The sequence below is a fragment of the Monodelphis domestica genome, chromosome 2 (genome assembly GCF_027887165.1).
Source record: "Monodelphis domestica isolate mMonDom1 chromosome 2, mMonDom1.pri, whole genome shotgun sequence".
In the NCBI taxonomy this organism is placed as follows: domain Eukaryota; kingdom Metazoa; phylum Chordata; class Mammalia; order Didelphimorphia; family Didelphidae; genus Monodelphis; species Monodelphis domestica.
Genome location: NC_077228.1, coordinates 463560527 through 463580076, shown reverse-complemented (window position 1 = coordinate 463580076; position 19550 = coordinate 463560527). Strand labels below are relative to the sequence as shown.

General features: G+C 32.6%; 1 protein-coding gene across 1 annotated transcript in view; it reads left to right on the top strand.

Moving 5' to 3' along the window:
• Positions 1-19550, top strand: part of DPYD (dihydropyrimidine dehydrogenase) — a 1041936-nt gene that overhangs the window by 275617 nt on the left and 746769 nt on the right. Inside the window, exon 5 of the mRNA XM_007485012.3 lies at positions 1297-1458. Within this exon, the coding sequence (XP_007485074.2) occupies positions 1297-1458 (162 nt within the window). The remainder of the gene's footprint in view (positions 1-1296; positions 1459-19550) is intronic.

Sequence of the window (19550 nt, the reverse complement as noted above, 5' to 3'; positions counted from 1 at the left end):
GTCTCAAAAGGCAGCAGTGTTTCCCCAGGAGAAGCTATCTGAAGAGATGGAGAGGTGGTCTCAGAGAGAGAAGTAAAGGGACAGAGCTTTGAACTGATAACCAACCAGGTAGCAAGGACCATTCAAGTTGTTGTTTAACTGTTCCTATAATTTAAATATGGGCCACAGAAACCCATAAGATGAAAAGATTGAAAGAGTTCTGACTAGCTGTCATGATGGGATTGGTTGTCTAAGCAAAAAAAAGGTGACAATAGAGATACTGGGGCAAATTGCATCCTTGAGATGGATTGTGGTGGTACCTTCCTCTCTTTCTCCTTCTCTCCAAACCTGAAATCTTTTCTTCATAGTTAAATACATAATTTCTATTTAAATATTTTTAAATTTGGTAGATATTTAAAATGATCAATCAACACTGTGTCTGTGCTTTATTATTTTGAATGAGAAAGCAGAAATTAAAAGAGGCTACAATGGTACAGGATACAGACAAAATCAAATATAGACAGAGGTTTGAAATCTCTGAATTGTAAGGATTCTATCCCAAATGGGGACCAGTTAGATAAATGCTGGAATAAGAATCCATGCCTGGCATACAGAAAAAAAGAATAACATGGAAAAACTTAACAGATTTTGCACTCTTCCTTTAAAGTTGTTTTAGGATATGGGTGGATATTAGTTCTTCATCATATCTCATTCTATGTTAGATTGCATGTGAGTATTAAAAGACTTATGGATACTCAGAGAATTATATCACATTTATATAATAAAAATTAGTTACAGGATTTGACATGAAGAGAAAGGAAATTAGAACCTCAGGACAAGGGAAAAGAAAACTCTAGAGGAACTGAGAGTAATTATGAGACAAACTATGGAAGATTTTAGCTTAAACAGTCTCATAAATTTTTTTCTCCATATTTGCATAATCTAAATCATTTAAAGGACAAAAGTTACTGTTATTAAAAATGAAATTAGATATTTACAATTAGCATATATTTAGATTACATCTGAATTTAAAACTAGTTAAAAGTATTTAAATATTGAAAACATTTTATCAAATTCATGAATGGTTAATAGTTTCTAATTTTATCTAATCACCATCAATTAGGAAAGCTTAATAAATATTATTAAATGATAATGTTTCATTAAATGTTCACTAAGCATATAATATCATACACTACAGAGACATTTTTACATGTTTAAATCATATAGCTAATAAACTCAATTTTATACATTTTCTATTTCCTATTTTATCATTTTCCACTTTATAATGGTATTATTTGTTCTATTTTGTTTATGCAGAACTACTATGGAGCAGCGAAGATGATCTTTTCAGATAATCCACTGGGTCTGAGTTGTGGAATGGTGTGTCCAACTTCGGATCTTTGTGTAGGTGGATGCAATTTATATGCAACAGAAGAGGGACCAATTAATATTGGTGGCTTGCAGCAGTTTGCTACAGAGGTATGTGAGCCATACAGATGGCTGTTTTTTCTTTGAAATGCACAAAGATTTTTAAGTGATTATAACTCTTCTCTGTGCTTTGCTGAATTCTAAGATTTTCAATAGAGTGCCTGGAAGAAGTAGAAGTGTTTAATGTATAATATAAACAGTATCTTTATTACAGCTTGTTCAGCAATTTGGCTACAAAATGGAATTTCATAAAACCATATGTCAAATTAGTTATAATACCAGAAGCTTATTAAAATGCATTTGTGACTCAAACAGTTATATAAATTAGGGGCTCAGTGAAGCGGAAAATATGCATGACCTTTATCATTGGAAGGGAAAAAAATAACCTGTTAAAGGGCTAGCTTCCTGAATTGAATATGAGGTGGTCATATTGAATTGATTAGATAATTCTTTCCATTTCTGATGGTTAGTGATTCTATGGTGGAAAGTAAAATCAAATAAACTATGTTTCATTAACTGTGCTCCAAATAGTTAAAATGAAAATTAACACTTTTTGCTTACTTCAGATTTCCTTTACTTCACTTTCCCCCAAGAAGTTATGAGTTTTGTGAGAGAGCTTTTGGCTCAAGAGTATGTAAAACTTTATATTACCTCGGGATAGAAATACTTTGCTTCTCTAATAATGACAAAAAAAATTAGTTCTACTGTGTCGATGTATCAAAAACTAGATCACTTATATTGGAATGCAAATTTGTTTATTGGACAAAGGAGAAACATGCTTTGGTGTAATTTCTCAGCAAAAGTAGGAGCAAGTCTCTCCTTTTCAGTTCATTCCTAGCCACTCTGATTATCAGGGACATCAGTGTGCCCTGTCTGTAGGTTTTCATTCAACACTTAGCAAAAATGGCCAAATGAAGGGCTTAATTCTGTTTATTACTCTAATTTCAGCAAGATTTTTGAACATTTAAACATAATCATTTTCCTATTCTTTGGTTTAATGGGAAATGTTTATCCACATTTTTTAAAAAAAATTCTTTCTTTTTCCTTCCTTCCTTCCTTCCTTCCTTCCTTCCTTCCTTCTTTCCTTCCTTCCTTCCTTCCTTCCTTCCTTCCTTCCTTCCTTCCTTCCTTCCTTCCTTCCTTCCTTCCTTCCTTCCTTCCTTCCTTCCTTCCTTCCTTCCTTTCTTTCTTTCTTTCTTTCTTTCTTTCTTTCTTTCTTTCTTTCTTTCTTTCTTTCTTTCTTTCTTTCTTTCTTTCTTTCTTTCTTTCTTTCTTTCTTTCTTTCTTTCTTTCTTTCTTTCTTTCTTTCTTTCTTTCTTTCTTTCTTTCTTTCTTTCTTTCTTTCTTTCTTTCTTTCTTTCTTTCTTTTTCTTTCTTTTTTCCTTTTTCTTTCTCTAATGGCTCAATTGTTCTACCTTATGCCTGGATTTCTTGGGGAATCATTCTGAATGTAGACACAATGGTCTCTTCCCTAGACTTAAGTGATCCTTCACCAATTTTAATGTATCTTGAAGTCTAAGTCACATTTTACTGTTATTAATAAATCAGTACTCATCTCTCCCTGCTTCCTGACAGGTTTATTCTCAAGTAGCTCTATAGGGAGTGAGAAAAATGGAAACACTTTGGGAACCAGAGTACTTGCAATAAATCCATAGCTTTAACTTCTTTCTTTTCTTTTTTCTTCTTTTCTTTCTTTCCTTCTTTTCTCTCTTTTCCTCCTTTTCTCCCTTCCCCTTGTTTCTCTCTCTCTATCTCTATCTCTTTCTCTCTCTCTCTCTCTCTTTCTCTTCCATTTATTTCTTCCTGCATAAAAACTAAATTCAAAGTAGATTTAGACATATACGATGATTTTAAGAAATTATTAGCATGGTTAGAACTAAAAAGAGCCTTTACTTAATATATAACATTCATTTATAGTCCTCTGAAAACTCAACATTCATAGCAAATTCATTTTCATTCTCTGCTTGGTGTTAAACTCCATGAAAAAGACATGTATCCACATAGCACAAGATAAAATGACTCAGTAGAGAAGAATGAACTAACTTTCTTCAAAAGAGGGAACATTCTTCTAGTAGCAGGTGTGTCCCACTCTTCTAGTTCAAAAAAAGAATGTGTAGTTATTAGCCTTGCACTTAGGTTGTTACCATTTGGTTCAGATAAAACTGATAGCCTAAAAAGAGCCTAAATATGTTTAAAATAGTTGTTGATTTTTTAAAAATCAAATGGATCCCATTAGCACTTAAAGCTGAGTCCAAGGGTTAAGTCCTATCAAAGATCTTTTCTTGTGACCCTAATTGGTCCTGCTTAACCTCTTCTCCCCAACTCCCCTCATTGCTATGTATTTATTTTGCCCTCCATTCAGGGTATCTAGATCATATGGTTCAAGTGGTGTCTTCCTTCAGTCTACAAAAAGGGCCTACGTTGCCTTTATGGAAGAGAGTACAATGGCTCAATTATCCACTAGGTAGTGCTCTACCTGAATGACCAGGTCTAAGCCTTTCTCAGTTTCTCTCTGGTACAAGTGGAGCATATCCATCCTTTTTAAAATTTTCATTTATTTATTTATTGAAACCCTTACGTTCCATCTTAGAATCTATACTGGGTATTGCTTCCAAGGCAGAAGAGTGGTAAGGACTAGGCAATGGGGGTGAAGTGACTTGCCCAGGGTCACAAATCTAGGCTAGATCTGAACCTATGACCACCCTTCTCTTGGTCTGGCTCTCAACCCACTAATCCACCTAGTTGTTCCCACATTTAAAATTCATGTGGGAGTATATATATATATATATATATATATATATTTATATATATATATATATATATATATATATATCCTAACCCTGCCCTCAGTGTTCTATCCTGGTTCCTCTTATCCTCTACCTCTATAGTAATTCACTTCATCACCTCATCATATCCCAGGGATTTAATTACCATCTAAATGCTGATTCTCAGATGTACTTATCCTGCATCAAGTCTCTGCTGACCTCTGAGCTCCCATTTCCAACTGCCATCAAGATATCTAGAACTGAATGTCCATCTTAATAAACTCAACATCTCCAAAATGGAACTTTTCATTCCTTCCCCTAAACCCTTCTCTGCCTCCTACCTTCCCTATTATTGTGAAGGGCAGCAAAATCCTCCCAGTCTCTTAGTCTTGATATCTCAGAGTCTTCCTGAATTTCTCACCAGTTCTCACTCCCACCACCCCCATATCCAAGCTACTACCAAGTCCTATACCTCTGCCACATCTCTAAAATAGACTTCATACTTTTCCAACTCTGCCTCTACTCTATTGTAGGCTCTCATCACCTCAAATTTTGATTACCTCTAATGGGGCTGACTGCCTCAAGTCTCTTCCCCACATTTTTGATTGATCCACTAAGTGATTTTCCTAAAAAGCAGCTCTGATCATGTCACACACACACACACTTCCCAAAAAACTCCCCATGGCTTTCAGGAACAAGTATGAAATAATGCTCCTTCATCACCTAGTCCTCTTCTATCATTTCTGTCTTCTCATTCTTTACTCACCAAAAAAAAAAATTCTTTGACCCAGTGACCCTGTCCTTTTGGCTGTTCCACAAATAAGATACTCTCTCATCTCCAGGCATCCTTTCTGGTGTCCTTCATGCCTGGAATAACATCCCTCTTCTGCTCCAACTACTGACCTCTGTGGCTTCTTTTTAGATTCAGGTAAAATTCCACCAAGCAGCTAGATGGCATAGTGAGTCAGGAATACCTGAGTTCAAATGTGACCTCACACACTAGCTGAGTGACCCAGAGCATGTCACTTAATTCCGTTCACCTTGGTTTCCTCTTCTTTAAAATGACCTGGAGAAGGACAGGACAAACCACTCCAGTATCTTTGCCAAGAAAACTCTAAATGGGGCCACAAAGTCATACTCGACTAAAAATGGCTGGAACAACAAAAATATCTCACCTTCCACAGGAAGCCTTCCTGAACCCCTCTAAAATTCCATTACTTTACTTCTTTTTATAATTTCTTATTGACCCTGTACATAGATGTCTTTGAATATATTTGATTGCATGCTGTCTTCCCCTTTGGATTATAAGCTCCTCAATGGCAGATACTCTCTTTGAACTCTTTTTGCATCTCCACCCCTTAGCACAGTGGCTGGCACCTATTAAACACTTTAAAAAGGTTATTCCATGAATGAATAAGGAAAGGAGATGTCTTCATCATGTACCAGAATCATGGTCCCAAAGCAAAGGAAAATAGATAAAATAGTAAGAGATATCAGTGTTCCCTCTAGCCCAGTGGGATTCACAAGAGTTTGCCTTCTGTGAAATTCTGTTTGTTCTTATGGTTCCTTATTTTATCTCTGCTCTTGTAACAAGACCTCTCCCACTGTGCTATCCTCTTCACACACACTTGGGGTAGGGTGGCTTCTGAGCATTGGTGATTTTTGGTTTCCGTTTCCTTATGAAGCCCTAGTTATTAGCCATTTAAGTCTATTGGACCAGCAGCAACAACCACAAGCACAGTCTCATATTTTCCTTTCTTTCCATGAAGCTCAAAAGCATGAGTCTAAGCATAGCTGAAGAACATAAGAAGAAAACCTCTGACCTCAAAATAAAGAAATTACATTTTCCTTTCTCCTAATGTCAGAATCTTCCCAGAGTTTAGGCAGATCCTCAGGAAGGGTTGAAAGGACAATTGTTTGTTTGTTTTTTTGTTCCAGAGTGATCAAAACTCACTCTGCCAATTTCTCTTTCAATTATCATTTGAGGACCATGATCAATCAATTTAAAAAGACAAGAGGGCTAAATAGTACATTACATATTCCTAATTATTTTCATTTATACGTCATTCTCTGGAAATAGAAGTTTTTAATGGAAGGGACAAGTTTCATTTTTGGTTTTATAGGGCAGTGCCTAGTACCATACTTGGTTTATAATTTATTATTATTATAATTTATTTATATTATTTTTTAAGTTTAGGCTTACATTTACTGAAATTCACTGTGATTCATAAGTTTCTTTTCAGATTCCTAATTGTTTTGTGAATGAGTATATTTAAACTAACTCACAATTTGACCCAGGGCAGGGTTGGCATTCCAAAATTCACTAATCCTAACTAGTCATCCTGTAAAATTAGGCAAAGGAATTTCCCAAAAAAGTCTCAAATTGAACCATTTATTATAGACGGTGGAATAATTTTGTGGAGGTGACACATGTAATTTCAGCATTAGTTTAACTGTAAAATGAAGTGAATTATGAAATAAAGCAATATTCTGGATTCATTTATCCATTAAACAGGTTTTGAACAACTAATATATGCACAACTTGCTGACCCATAACTCAGTAGAGGGGAATGTTAGGGAGCACTGGGTTCAAATTTTTAATGAAAAACTGAGTCATTGAACTTCTCTGTCTTCGTTTCTTCATTTGTAAAATGACGATAATAATAATTAACATATATCTATGAACTGAAATTCACACAACATGATTCATGCAAAGTGCTTTGTAGCTCAAAACTATAAATGTGAGCTATTACTATTATTTATTAATAGTGAATTACTAATAAGTATCATTAATGATCAATGTGACTTCTGTAAGTTTAATCAAAATGAAATCACAGTGAATTTAAATAAGTGTAAACCTAAATTAAAAAAAAAACAACACTATTATTATCTCCAATTACAAGTGATACAAATAATTTGGTTGAAAGATCCTATGTTACAATAAAAAAAATATCTTGCTGCTATAAAATATCACATTTGATATGTGACTTTCAAATCAATATTAATCTGTCTTGCTACCAAATTAACCAAGAGTTAGGAAGCAGAGAGAGTATGTGAGGGTTTTTTTAAATTTTTTCTAATTGTGTTAGCTGTCACATAGAAGTGATTTTAAAACATTATATGGGTAGCGTGCTATTTTGTGTAAACTGCCCATTAAACATCTTTCCAATGAGTTTCTCAGATGTGATTGAGAGTTGAGGTTGGAGATAGCAAAGGAAGAGGCATGTAAGCTATAGAAAAGATTGGATGAAATGGAATTGGTCATCAATATTTTCTATTGTCTTTTATTTACAGTGTACATTTCTTAGTCAGCCTCCTAGTATTTCTTTGGGAGTGAGTGCAGTGACTATGACCCTACTTTAGGGGTTGTTTTTGCCCTAGGGATATATGGGTTACAGGGGTGATTCATCTGCCTTTATAGGAGAGAGATTTTCCCAGTTCAATTAGGTGTAACAATATTACTTCAATAAAATAGCTTAGAAATAATATTTCAGTGTAGATTTTGTTATCTTTCTCTTGAGTGTTTTTAAAGTTTTCTGCACAGATGCAAACCTTGGGAAATATATTCTGAAAAGTGTTCAAGGTATGCAGTGAAATTTCAAAGCATTATTGGCACATTATATTTAAAGAATAAACTGAACCCATAGCTTCATTTAGGCTTTATGTACGAATTTTGGGGAATGAAGAATTAGCTCTATTTGTGTATCAAAACACATAAAGGAAGGTGTCTTTCTATATATGCTATACAGATGGAGCAAATGCAATTCAATCAGAAGCCTAATTCTGTTTGTATGATCATTGTGTTTCAATTCACTGAAGTTAACCATTTGATTGGAGATTTAAAAGTCCAACTGAAAAATAAAAATGATTACGAGAAAAAGAATCCCTAGAATTTTGCAAAATTACCAGAGCATCTAAAAATTCCTAGGCATAGCACTGAATTTTTAATCATCATCTATACTACTAAATCCCATTATATGTTTCTTGTGTCTTAATACCAGCATTTAAATATATTATTTAAGTACACTATTCTTTTTTCAGTATACACAGTTTATTAACTTAATATATGCCTCCACAGTCTATATTTTAATGATTGTTAAACATAAAATGCTCAGTATTATATATTTCTTGACACTGCAGCTGTGACTAATTTGGGTGAGCACAAAAGAGCAATGGTCTTCTTGCATTCCAGCAAATCAGAATAAGCAAGGTAGTAGTTCTCATTGTAGAATTACCATGTGTGATTTATCATTAACTAGAATTTCCTTTTTTGCCTCCTCTATTTCATTTGGGCATTTGTATGCCTCCACTACAACAATAGATTCTCTGTAATAAATCAGACTTATTTTCTAATCCCATGAACTCTTTAAAAAATAAATAATTGTATTGCCCAAAATTGTTGTTAAGTACTTAATGGTCAAGCAAGGGGATAGTGCAAAGAATATTGCATTTGGAACCAAAGAACTGACACAATATCTGATATTGACAGCCTTTGTGAACTTTGTCATGTAATTTCATTATCCTGTCTTTCAAGTTCCTCATCAATTATAGTAGAGAGCTGGACTCAATGAGATGACATTATATGGTTCTTTCCTATTTTAAATCTATGAGACTATACATAGCTAGTTTGATAAAGCTTTTTAAATAAGTACTTACTATATTTTCTTTTATTTTAGTAGCATAAGTTCTTCTTTACATATTCCCTAGTTCAGATCACCATTAAACTCAATTAAATGACTATAATAGATTCCTAACTGGTTTCCATGACTTTGATCTCTCCCCTTCCAACTACATACTACATATAAAAATGAGCATTAGCAATAAAAATACAAGAAAACAAGTAGTCTCTACTCTCAAGGAGCTTATTTTCGAATGGGGCAATGACAACTCTTTAAAAGATGTTGGAATACATATTCCATATATGTATATATTTAAATTATAATTTATTATGCACCAACTCTGAGTCAGATGCTGTGATGGACATGGGATAAAACACTAAAAGAAAAGTCTTTGTCTTCAAGGGGTATTGTAACAGATTAGACAACAGGTACAAGTGGATGCCCAAAATGCACAAATAAATTTTGATGGATACAAGCTGCTGCAGAAGAAAGGAGAGGATTCTCTCTGAAAGGAGAGGATTCTCCTCTCATTATAGGATTCCTGAAAGAGATGGAACTTAATTTCGGCTTTGAAGGAAGGAAGCTAAATATTTGGGAACCAAAGCTGAGAGGAAAATGCGTTTTAGGCATAGAGGACAATCTGTGCAAAAGTTCAGGGATGGATTATAGAATGCCAGGTTTGATGAATATCCAGTAAAGCAGATTGGTTTGTCTATAGAAATTGTGAAGGGAAATAAATGTGAAATAAATCTGGGAAGGCAACTTGAAGCCAAGTAGTAAAACATTTTGCATGCCAAACAATAAATTATATCTAATGCTATAAGCAATGAGTCAATGAAGCTTCTTGATCAGGGGTGTGACAGCCTCAGACATATGATCCATAATTACCTATCACTTTGATTTTTATGTGTAATATGTAGTGGTGAGGGGAGAGATCGAAGTCATGGAAACCAATTAAGAATATATTATAGTAGCCTAAGTGAAAGATAATGATGATCTGAATTAGTAAGTGGATAAAGAGATGTTATGGAGCTAGATTCAAAGAGAATTGATTACTTATGGAGTGATTAAAAATGAAGTTCTAAACATGGTTAACTGGAGGGAAGGTGCTGCAAAGATGTAAGTAAAGGAGTTCTGGAAAGAAGTTGCAATATTTTAGTCAAATAAGACCCTTTTCTCAAACAAATTGGAATCAACCTAATACTTGAATATAGATAGATAGATAGATAGATAGATAGATAGATAGATAGATAGATAGATAGATAGATGGATAGATAGATAGATAGATAGATAGATAGACAGATAGATAGATAGAGATAGAGATAGAGATAGTGCTTACCACTTCAGGTTTTTCTTTGGAGTTTTTATCTACCAACTTCAGTTATATTACATCACCATAAAGACATCTTAATTTGTAGTCTAATGAACTCATAATGCACTATGACCTCCATAGAAGGGCTGAGTGAGATCAATTTTTAATGACTTTATTCCACCAAGTCAATCAACTAGCACATATTGGTATATCCAGAATATATATTCAATAAAATATAGTAATTTGCAGGGTCAGGGGAGGAGAAAGATACTGTCAACTGGAAGGGTCAAAATATGGACATGAACACCTAGTCATTTAGTGTGGTAAAATTCTTGGCATATAGGTATAGCCCTCTCTAAGGCACTCTATGCCTTTTAATTCTTTTAAATTGACATTCAAAGTTTAATTTTGCCCTGTGTGATATCTATTTTGTAGTGATCTCAGAATAGTCTATGTTTGAAGACAAAATGGTAAACTGGTCTACAGGACTACATAGGTAATGTGCCTAATCCAAAACTAAGACAAGTCCCCAATATAACAAATCATAATTTATATTTATCCATATCACTTTTTTCATGTCACTTAGAAATAGTATTCTTGAATAATTGTAGGATTAGTGATATTTGATAGTTATCCTCTTATTCTAATTTCCTATCATAATCGAATACAACTCTCAAAATCAACTGACAAAACATTAGCAAGGTCTACTGTTTTAAATAAATAATTAGCAAAAAGAAGTTTCATTTTCTTTTAGAAACACTGACTGAAAAAGTCTCTGCAAGATACAATGTACAATTTATGTAATGATGACATTTACTCCGTGTAATTCAAATGCAAGAAATAGCTGTGAAAATTTGACTTGTGTCTCCTTTTCCTCTTGATGCCATGATTAATAGAAACGAAGTAGATTTCCTTCAATATCTGCCATTTTTCCTAAAAAAATCTTTGAAAATCTATTAAAACATGCTCAGTTAGCACAATGATTGATAATGAAACTTCAGGACACAATGGATAGCCTAGAATGATTTTCACCATCATATTTAAGTTTGTTTAAAATGATATATTAATATCAAGGGTCCTTACATAATCAAATACTCAGGATAGTTCTGGAATAGTAACTTGGAAGATTTACTCAGAAGTGTTTCTCTTCTACATTTAGATATTTTGTTATTACTGATGGTTCTTCATAAGAGTATAGACTAATTTTAGAAAGTATAACTATTGATGAGATTTGGGAGCTATTTGCTAATTAGTATGTTCATACTTTTATTGATTTTTAAATACTTATGTGAATGCTCTATTTGCAGAGAAATCATTTTATTGTTTACTTCTCAGTTTGGAGTATATAATCAATCAATATTAGCTATATTTGAGTTAGAGAAATTTGAATGTAAATTAGAAGAATTACATGAAACAGTCTTGATTTTAAATAACATACGGTTAAATTAAATTTCATGGCAATGAAACAATTTTCACATGCACAATTACATTTATAAATATTGCAGGAAATCAAATTCTTTTCAGCAAAATATCTTTTTCATTTCCATTTCATATAATTGTCAAAGCATGTTGTATATTAAAAAAGTTCTCTAGGTGATAACTATATTTCAAAAGAGTCTAACATTCAAAGATTCATAGAGAGAGGAAGGATATTTTAATAGAAAGTATAGAGATTTTTTTGGTCGAGTCTTAGGATACAAGTTCAGCTCTGACATTCTATGATCATACTAGGGCATTTAGACTCCTCTGGTTTCTAAATTCTTTTTTGATAAAATAGTCTATGTGACACAAGGAACAGGGTGTTGAGCTTGGAGTCAGGAAGACCTGAGTTCAAATCCAACCTTAGACAATTGGAACCTGTTGAGTTCATTTTCTTTATTTGTGAAATGGGGATAATAATAGCCTATCAGTCACAAGATTGTTGTGAGGATCAAGAGATATAACAAAGGTATAGCTGTTTGCAAACCTTATACAGTATGTAAATGAAATCTAAATATTTTTGGTTATTTTGCTGCTAACCTCACATTGTTATAATTCATCTAAAAAACTTTGTAAATCACAAAGCACTATGTCAGTTATTAATCTTTTCACTTTTTGTATCACATTTTAACAATAAATCTCTAATTAGAAGACAGAATCTTAATAATCATAATGCTAATGAGCTAATGCTAATACATAGGGCATATTAAAATTTTGGAATAATAGATAGAATGTCAGATATAGAAACAGAAAGACATAAATTTCAATCTTAGCTAAAGTACTTATCGTCTGTATACCTCAATTTCAAGGCAACTTGGAGGCACAATAGTGTGCCAAACATAGAGTCAGAAAAACTCATCCTGAGTTCATATCTGACCTCAGACACTTAGTAGCTATATGAATCTAGTCCAGTTACTTTATCTTGTTTATATCAGTTCCTCATTTGTAAAATGAGCTAGAGAATAAATGCTAAGCCACTCCAATATCTTTGCCAAGAAAATCTCAAATAAAATCATGAAGAGCGGGACAAGATTAAAAAACAGCTAAAAAATTAATCTCATTTCCACATTCTATACAATGATGGAATTGAACTCAATTACCTCTAAGGTCTCTACCAGCTCCAAATGTGTGGTCCTATGACCTATCCTCAAATCCTACCTTAAATAATTATCACATCTATTACCATTGCCATATCAACAATTTTGGCATCAATTTCCTGCTCAGGAAAATGAATAAAACAATACTTGTCAAGCAAGCAATTAACTAACAAAGTATTTATTAAAATATGAATCAGGAAATATGAAAAGATTTTTGGTAAATATTAAATTCTTAGTAATTATGATAATGTAATTGATTTACAGTTTTATTTTAGACATTTTGAAAATTTATGGAGTTTTTTTCTACATTTTTTTCTTTTACAAATCTTTGATTTCTATCACAGAAATGTCCCATTAAGAAACTACACATGTTTTCATTATGTATTTAGATAGTTGTTTGGACACTTAAAAGTTAATTGACTGGGGTGATGATTTTGCAACCATTTTATGTGAAAGGCAAAGCATGAACTCAAGTCATCTTGATATAAAAGTCTTCAATTAATCATCTCATGTTAACTCTCTACCTCAACCTTATATCTTGGCTTACAGGTTATTTAAAAATGATGGCTATTTCCTAATGATAGGCCTTTCATTACCATATTAATTTTTATTTAATCATTCACTTACGTATCAACAATTATGCTAAATTCATAAGACCAATGATATTAATACAAAAAGTAAAACAAATATATTCTGAAGACATGCCTATATTCTCAAAGTAGAAACCAATGGAGTACCCTTTCCTCCTTGATGCTCTCTTCTCTCAAAGTTTTGACATTTTACTTTTTTCTGGGTTTTCTTCCTGCATATGTCTCCTTTGTTGGATTCCCTTCCAGCTCACACACTCTAATCACAGATGCCCTCATGATTCTGTCTTGGGTCCTTTTTGCTTTTCTCTATGCTCTTGGTGTTCTCATCAGATCACATGAATTTACTTACCATATTATTGTTGATGATCATCAAATGTACCTGTAGTACCCCAATATTTCTGCTGACCTCCAATATCACATTTTTAACTTTCTTTTCGACCTCTCAAACTAGATATCTAGTAGAGATCTTAAATTATCCATGTCCAAAACAGAAGTCATATCTTTCCCTCTAATTCCTCTCCCTGCCACTCATCCTAACTTCCCTAATATTGAAAAGACAACATTCTCCCAGTAATTCACTCAGACTCACAGCCTAGGTGTCCATGGTCTAATCCTCACAATTTCTTACTCCCCATATCCAATCTGTTACCCATGCCTGTTATTTAACCTTTGCAAAATTTATTGAATAACTTATATTCTCTCCTCTGATACTGCTACTACTCTACTACAGGTCCTTCATATAGGGACTATTGCTAAAGCTGACAGGTGAGCCTGCCTGTCTTAAGTCCTTTCCCACTCAATCAATTCTCCATGCAGCCAACAAAGAGATTTTCCTAAAGCATAGGTCCAACCATGCCACTTCACCTATTCACTAAACTCCAATGACTTCTTATCACCTTGGAGTGATAAAAATCTTCTGTTTGGTGTTCAAATCTCTTAATATCCTAGACCTCCCTTATTTTCCAGATCTTTTACATTTAACTTCTCACCATGTATTCTCTCATTCATTGACACTGGATCCTAGCTCTTCAACAAACAAGACACTCCATCTCTCAACCCCAGGCATATTCTGTAGTTGTTACTCTTGCCTAGAATGCTCCCCTACCTCATCTCTGCTACTGCCATCCTGATTTCTTTTAAGTCCCACCTAAAATAACTTTTTTTTTACAAGAAACCTTTCTCATCCCTCTTACTTCCAATGTCTTCTCCATTTTAATTATTTCCTATTTATTCTGTATGTAGCTTGGTTTGAATGTAATTATGTGCATGTTGTCTTCCCCATTAAATTGGAAGTTTCTTAAGAGTAATGACTAGCTTTTCTCTCCTTTTGTATCTAATGCACTTAGCACAGTGCCTGGCACAGTATAGCGCTTAATAATTTTTCATTGACACCTGAATCCAAATTCTGTAGGTTTTAAAATTCTTTGTGGGTGTGTGAATGTATCTTTTGTGTGTAGTAAGAAGGAAAATTTCCTAGTAAGAATTTAAATTATATATATTTCCTGCCATAAAAATTCTATTTTAGGAAAAGAGATTTAGCTAAATATTTTTCAAATTTTCCAAGATCATTTTGTGCGGATCATGCTTTTGCCCCCTTTACATTATATCTTGTGTGTCTTATATGTAGGTAAGGGGCTTTGCAAACTTTAAAGTGTTCTATAAATGCTAGCCATTTTTATAATCATTTATTCTATACTTTTATTAGATTTTGACCTGGAAAGAGCCTTAAAATTTATCTATTCCATTGGAGAGACAAAAAAGAGACAGAGATAGAATGACAGAGAGAGATTGAAGGGGTATGAAGGGAGAGATAGAGGAAAAGTGAGAGATAGAAGGGTATAGGCAAAGAGAAGAAAGAGAAAAAAAGAGGAGGAAAAGACCCTTTTTTCAATTAGAAGTGATTCCTTTCCAAGGGCTGGTCTCCAAATAGAAACCTCTGAAAAGGAGCTTTTCTAATGCTAAATTGTTTCATTTCTTTTCTAAACCATTGTTTAAAGTATTGAAACTATTTAAAGACCCCTAAGATGTCTTAAGTTTATTTGATTAACCTAACTATTCCTTTCTTTTTGACTTAAATAAATTCTTGTTTGATAAAGATATTGAAGGTTAAAGACAATCTTGTTTAAATATTTTAAATTCTATCATGCCTTACACTGACATTAAGTGATATGGGATGAGATTGGAGGGGGGAGTAGATGGGATTGAGGGCTTCCTTGTCTCCTCTCCAACTTCCAAAGGGCAGACATTATGTATCATACTCCTTTTGCTGTCTTCCATTATCTCTCCTCCCTTCCATACTCTACCATAACAAACATCTCATAGAATATAGCACAATGCTGGGCAAGATAGTATTCAATAAGTACCTTTAATTGAATAAAATCACTAAGCTTTTAGAGTACTATATAGTTCATTTTATTGTATATTCAAATTTAATTTGTTTTCCTTTCAAGTGAAAAAAAAAGTTACATGTATAATGGTGGTATATTAGTGGGTAATGGTCTCTTTCATTTACGTGGCATTGGCTAGAACTTGAGGGTCCCAATATTTCTAATATCTCAAAAAAACAAGAAAAAATATATCATAAAAGTTGCGTCCTGATTCTAGATGTGGGTAAAAAGGCAGACATTTCACAAATCTTATTCCATTTTACTTATCACAATCTAGTTTAGCAATGCAATATGAGCTTTTTGGCTTCTGAAACGCATTAATAACCACATTAAACCTTCCCTTATTGTGTGAGATGTCAGCCATAAATGATTCCTTTAAAAAAACAATTATCTATCTTTTGCTTTTGCAGTTTGTTAAAATGCAATGTTAATTTATAAATGCTGGTAAATTTTAACATGGAAAAGTTAAGTTTTTTAATCACTAGTTTGCATAGCTGAGAGTACTCAAATGAGTACAAGAAAAATTAACATTTATTTAAGCCTAAATGAAATGTGCTGTACCCTCCCTGATTGTGTTAAATGTGTTTATCAAGGGTTTGTGAAATAAGTGATGAATATCTTACTTTGGAAAGACATAAAATAAAAGTTAAAATATGTGCACTTGAGTTTTTCCTTTTAAATGTTTTAAATTATTTTTAATTTAAATTAACTCCTTTTTTTTCAATTTTAAAGTGATATGATGCAATAGAGAGATATTTTGTTTTAACATTGGTCAAGTACAGATTATTTTCACCTTGACAGAATAATTTTGAATGCACATTTTTGTAGTCCTTTTATCTTTATGTTCTTGTGTAGGCTACAGAAATGAATAGTCACACATGCCCACACATAGACATGTGCACATGCACACGCACACACACACAACACTTTTTCCCTCCTCTTTTCTTTAATAGCAAAGTGTGACTATCAGAAAGTTTTTGTTTTTTCAGCATTTTTCATTTTAATCTCTTCACTAGTTAATATGCTATTTTGAAAGAATAATTACAAATATTGGAAATAATAAATCTAACATTAAAATTATAATAATCATTACATTTTATATAGAGATGATGTGTACCTTGTGTCAAGTAGGAGTTTCTATGTTAGCTTGCAAGACTGAGTAGATATGGAATAACTTGTATCTATTTTCAAGGACTTCCAAAAGACCATTTTTTCCAAATCATATTTCCCCTACTTAATGACAAATAGGCTACAGTTAGGGATTCATTCTTTTGACTTAAGACATCTTGCCCATTTTTTTTTCTTTTGATGTCATAATTTCTGGTCACTTTTTATTCAGAGTTATGAGAATTTCTTGGACTTATTTCCCCTGATGTTATTGTTGGCATTATAAAGGAAATTCTTTCCCAGTTCCTCAATATTTCTATTAAACTGTCATAGTGTTCATTTTATGGTGCAATAAAATTCTATTACATTCATATACCACTATTTGTTCACCCATTTGCCAACTGAAAGAGGCCTGTTTTGTTCTAATTTCTTCTCTATAAGAAAAATAACTTTAAATATTTTGGTATATATAAATCCTTTCCCTTTATCATTGACCTCATGGAATATGAGATTAAGAGTTATGCCATTGAGTCAATGGAGATAAATAATTTGTTGACTTTTAAATACAGTTATAAATTGTTTTTAGAATAGCCAATTTTGCAAATTAAATGTCTATTATAAATTCATTAGTGTTAAATTCACTCTAATAGTTGTAATTTTCTTCTTTTGTCATTTACTTATCCTGTTGGGTATGAGGGAACCTCAGGAATGTTTGTTTTTAATATTTATGAATTTAAACATTTTTAATATATTTGTTGGTAACTTGTAGTTCTTTATTTGAGGACTATTGTTTGTTAACATCCTTTCGCTATTAATCTAGTGAAAGTTGTGCTTTTTCTTTTATATTTTTCTCAATTATTTTTAATTCTTTAGATATCTTGGATATTGGGCCCTCAGAAGAAAAATTTGATATGAATATATTTCAAACGATTAGTAAATATTTATGAAATATCAATCATGTACCTGGGGCTTTACCAGCAGATATAGCAGGGGAAATAAAGTCTTGAGGAAAAAGAAAGTGCTTGAGTTTTATATTACAGGAACAGAGATATCTTATTAGAAAACTAAATAGGGGTTGGGGAATTAATTACATTTTTAAATTCTATCTGAATTTATTTTGCTTATTCAGGGTTTTCAATTTTTTGTCATTAATTTTTTGAAAAATATTTTTGATCATCCCTATTCCTTGCTTAGGTATCATTCATTTAGACATAATTAAAATATCCTCTTAATTAATACTTTTTCTGTTATAATATAGAAGCTTTTATATTTAGGTCATATATCCATTTGGAGCTCTTATGGTATGTGATAGGAAGTATTCATCTAAAACTAACTTATATTGAACTGCTTTCTAGGTTTTTGGCATTTTGTCTGTGGTTCTTACCCAAATAGTTAGTACCTTTTGGTTTATTATAGGCTCTGTGAATAGAACACTGGGCCTGGAGTCAGGAAAACCTTAGGTAAAGCTCGCCTCAAATACTAGCTGTGGGAGCCTGGGCAGGTCACTTAACTTCTTTTTCCCTTAATCCACTGAAGAGGGAAATGACAAACCCCTCCAGTATCTTTGCCAAGTAAATCCCAATGTATCATCCATGCAGTCACAAAGAGTCAGATGTGATTATACAGCAACAAATTATTGTGACTATTGCTTTGTAGTAGAATTTGAGATGATACTACTGAGTCTGCAATCCTATTTTTTTAAGTTCTTTCCATTAGAATTTCTTTCCTTTAATTTTAATTTTATTTTTCTCAATTTTGAATTATATGTAAGCAAAAATTTATTTTCCATTTAAAAAATTAAGTTTCATATTCTTCCCTCCTATCCCTCCCATGACTTTCCCTTGAGAAGGCAAGGAATTTGATACAGATTATACAGGGATAGTCATGCAAAGCAATTTTATATAGCAATGTTGTGAAAGAACACAGAACCAAAAAAAAAAAAAACAAACCCAATTATAAAGAAAGTTTTAAAAAGTATGCTTTAGTCTGCATTCAGACACCCCCTTTCTCTGGGAGTATATTGCATTTTTTCATCATAAATCCTTCCAGATTATTTTAGATCTTTGTATTATTGAGAATAACTGAATCATAGCTGATTTTCCCTCCTTCCAACCCCTCCCAAATTCCCCAAAAGGCTAGTAATATGACACAGTTTGTACACATATTTTCATATATTCCATATTTCTATGTTTACTATATTGTGAAAAAGATATACATTGTTTATATTAGAGAGCAATTCATAAAAGAAATAAAGTGGAGAAAGATATGTTCCAATCTGCATTCAAATTTTATCTGTTCCTTCTACAGAAGGGCTTGTATTCTTATATATTTGACTTAGTTGTCTATATATCTAAGAAATGTGGCTTTTATCAAAGAAATGATGTCACTTTTTCCTTCAGTTTTCTGCTTCCCTTCCAATCTTGGCTGTACTGGTTTCTTTTTATGCAAAATCTTTTTAATTTTATGTAATCAAAATTATCTGTTTTATATTCCATATGGTTATTAATCATTTGTTTGCTCAAAAATTCTTTCCTTATTCATAAATCTGACAAGCAAAATATTCTCATAACTTCTAATTTTCTTAAAATATTATATTTTATATCTAAATCCTATATCCATCTTTAATTTGTTGGTACACAGCATCAGATGTTGTATGTATTTTTTACCTCTGAATTTTTCAAAATCTAGATTACTATGGTCATATAGTACTCTGAATAGTATACCTAATCTATTCCACTGATCACTACTCTTTTTTTCCCCACCAATATCAGATTGTTTTGAGAATAT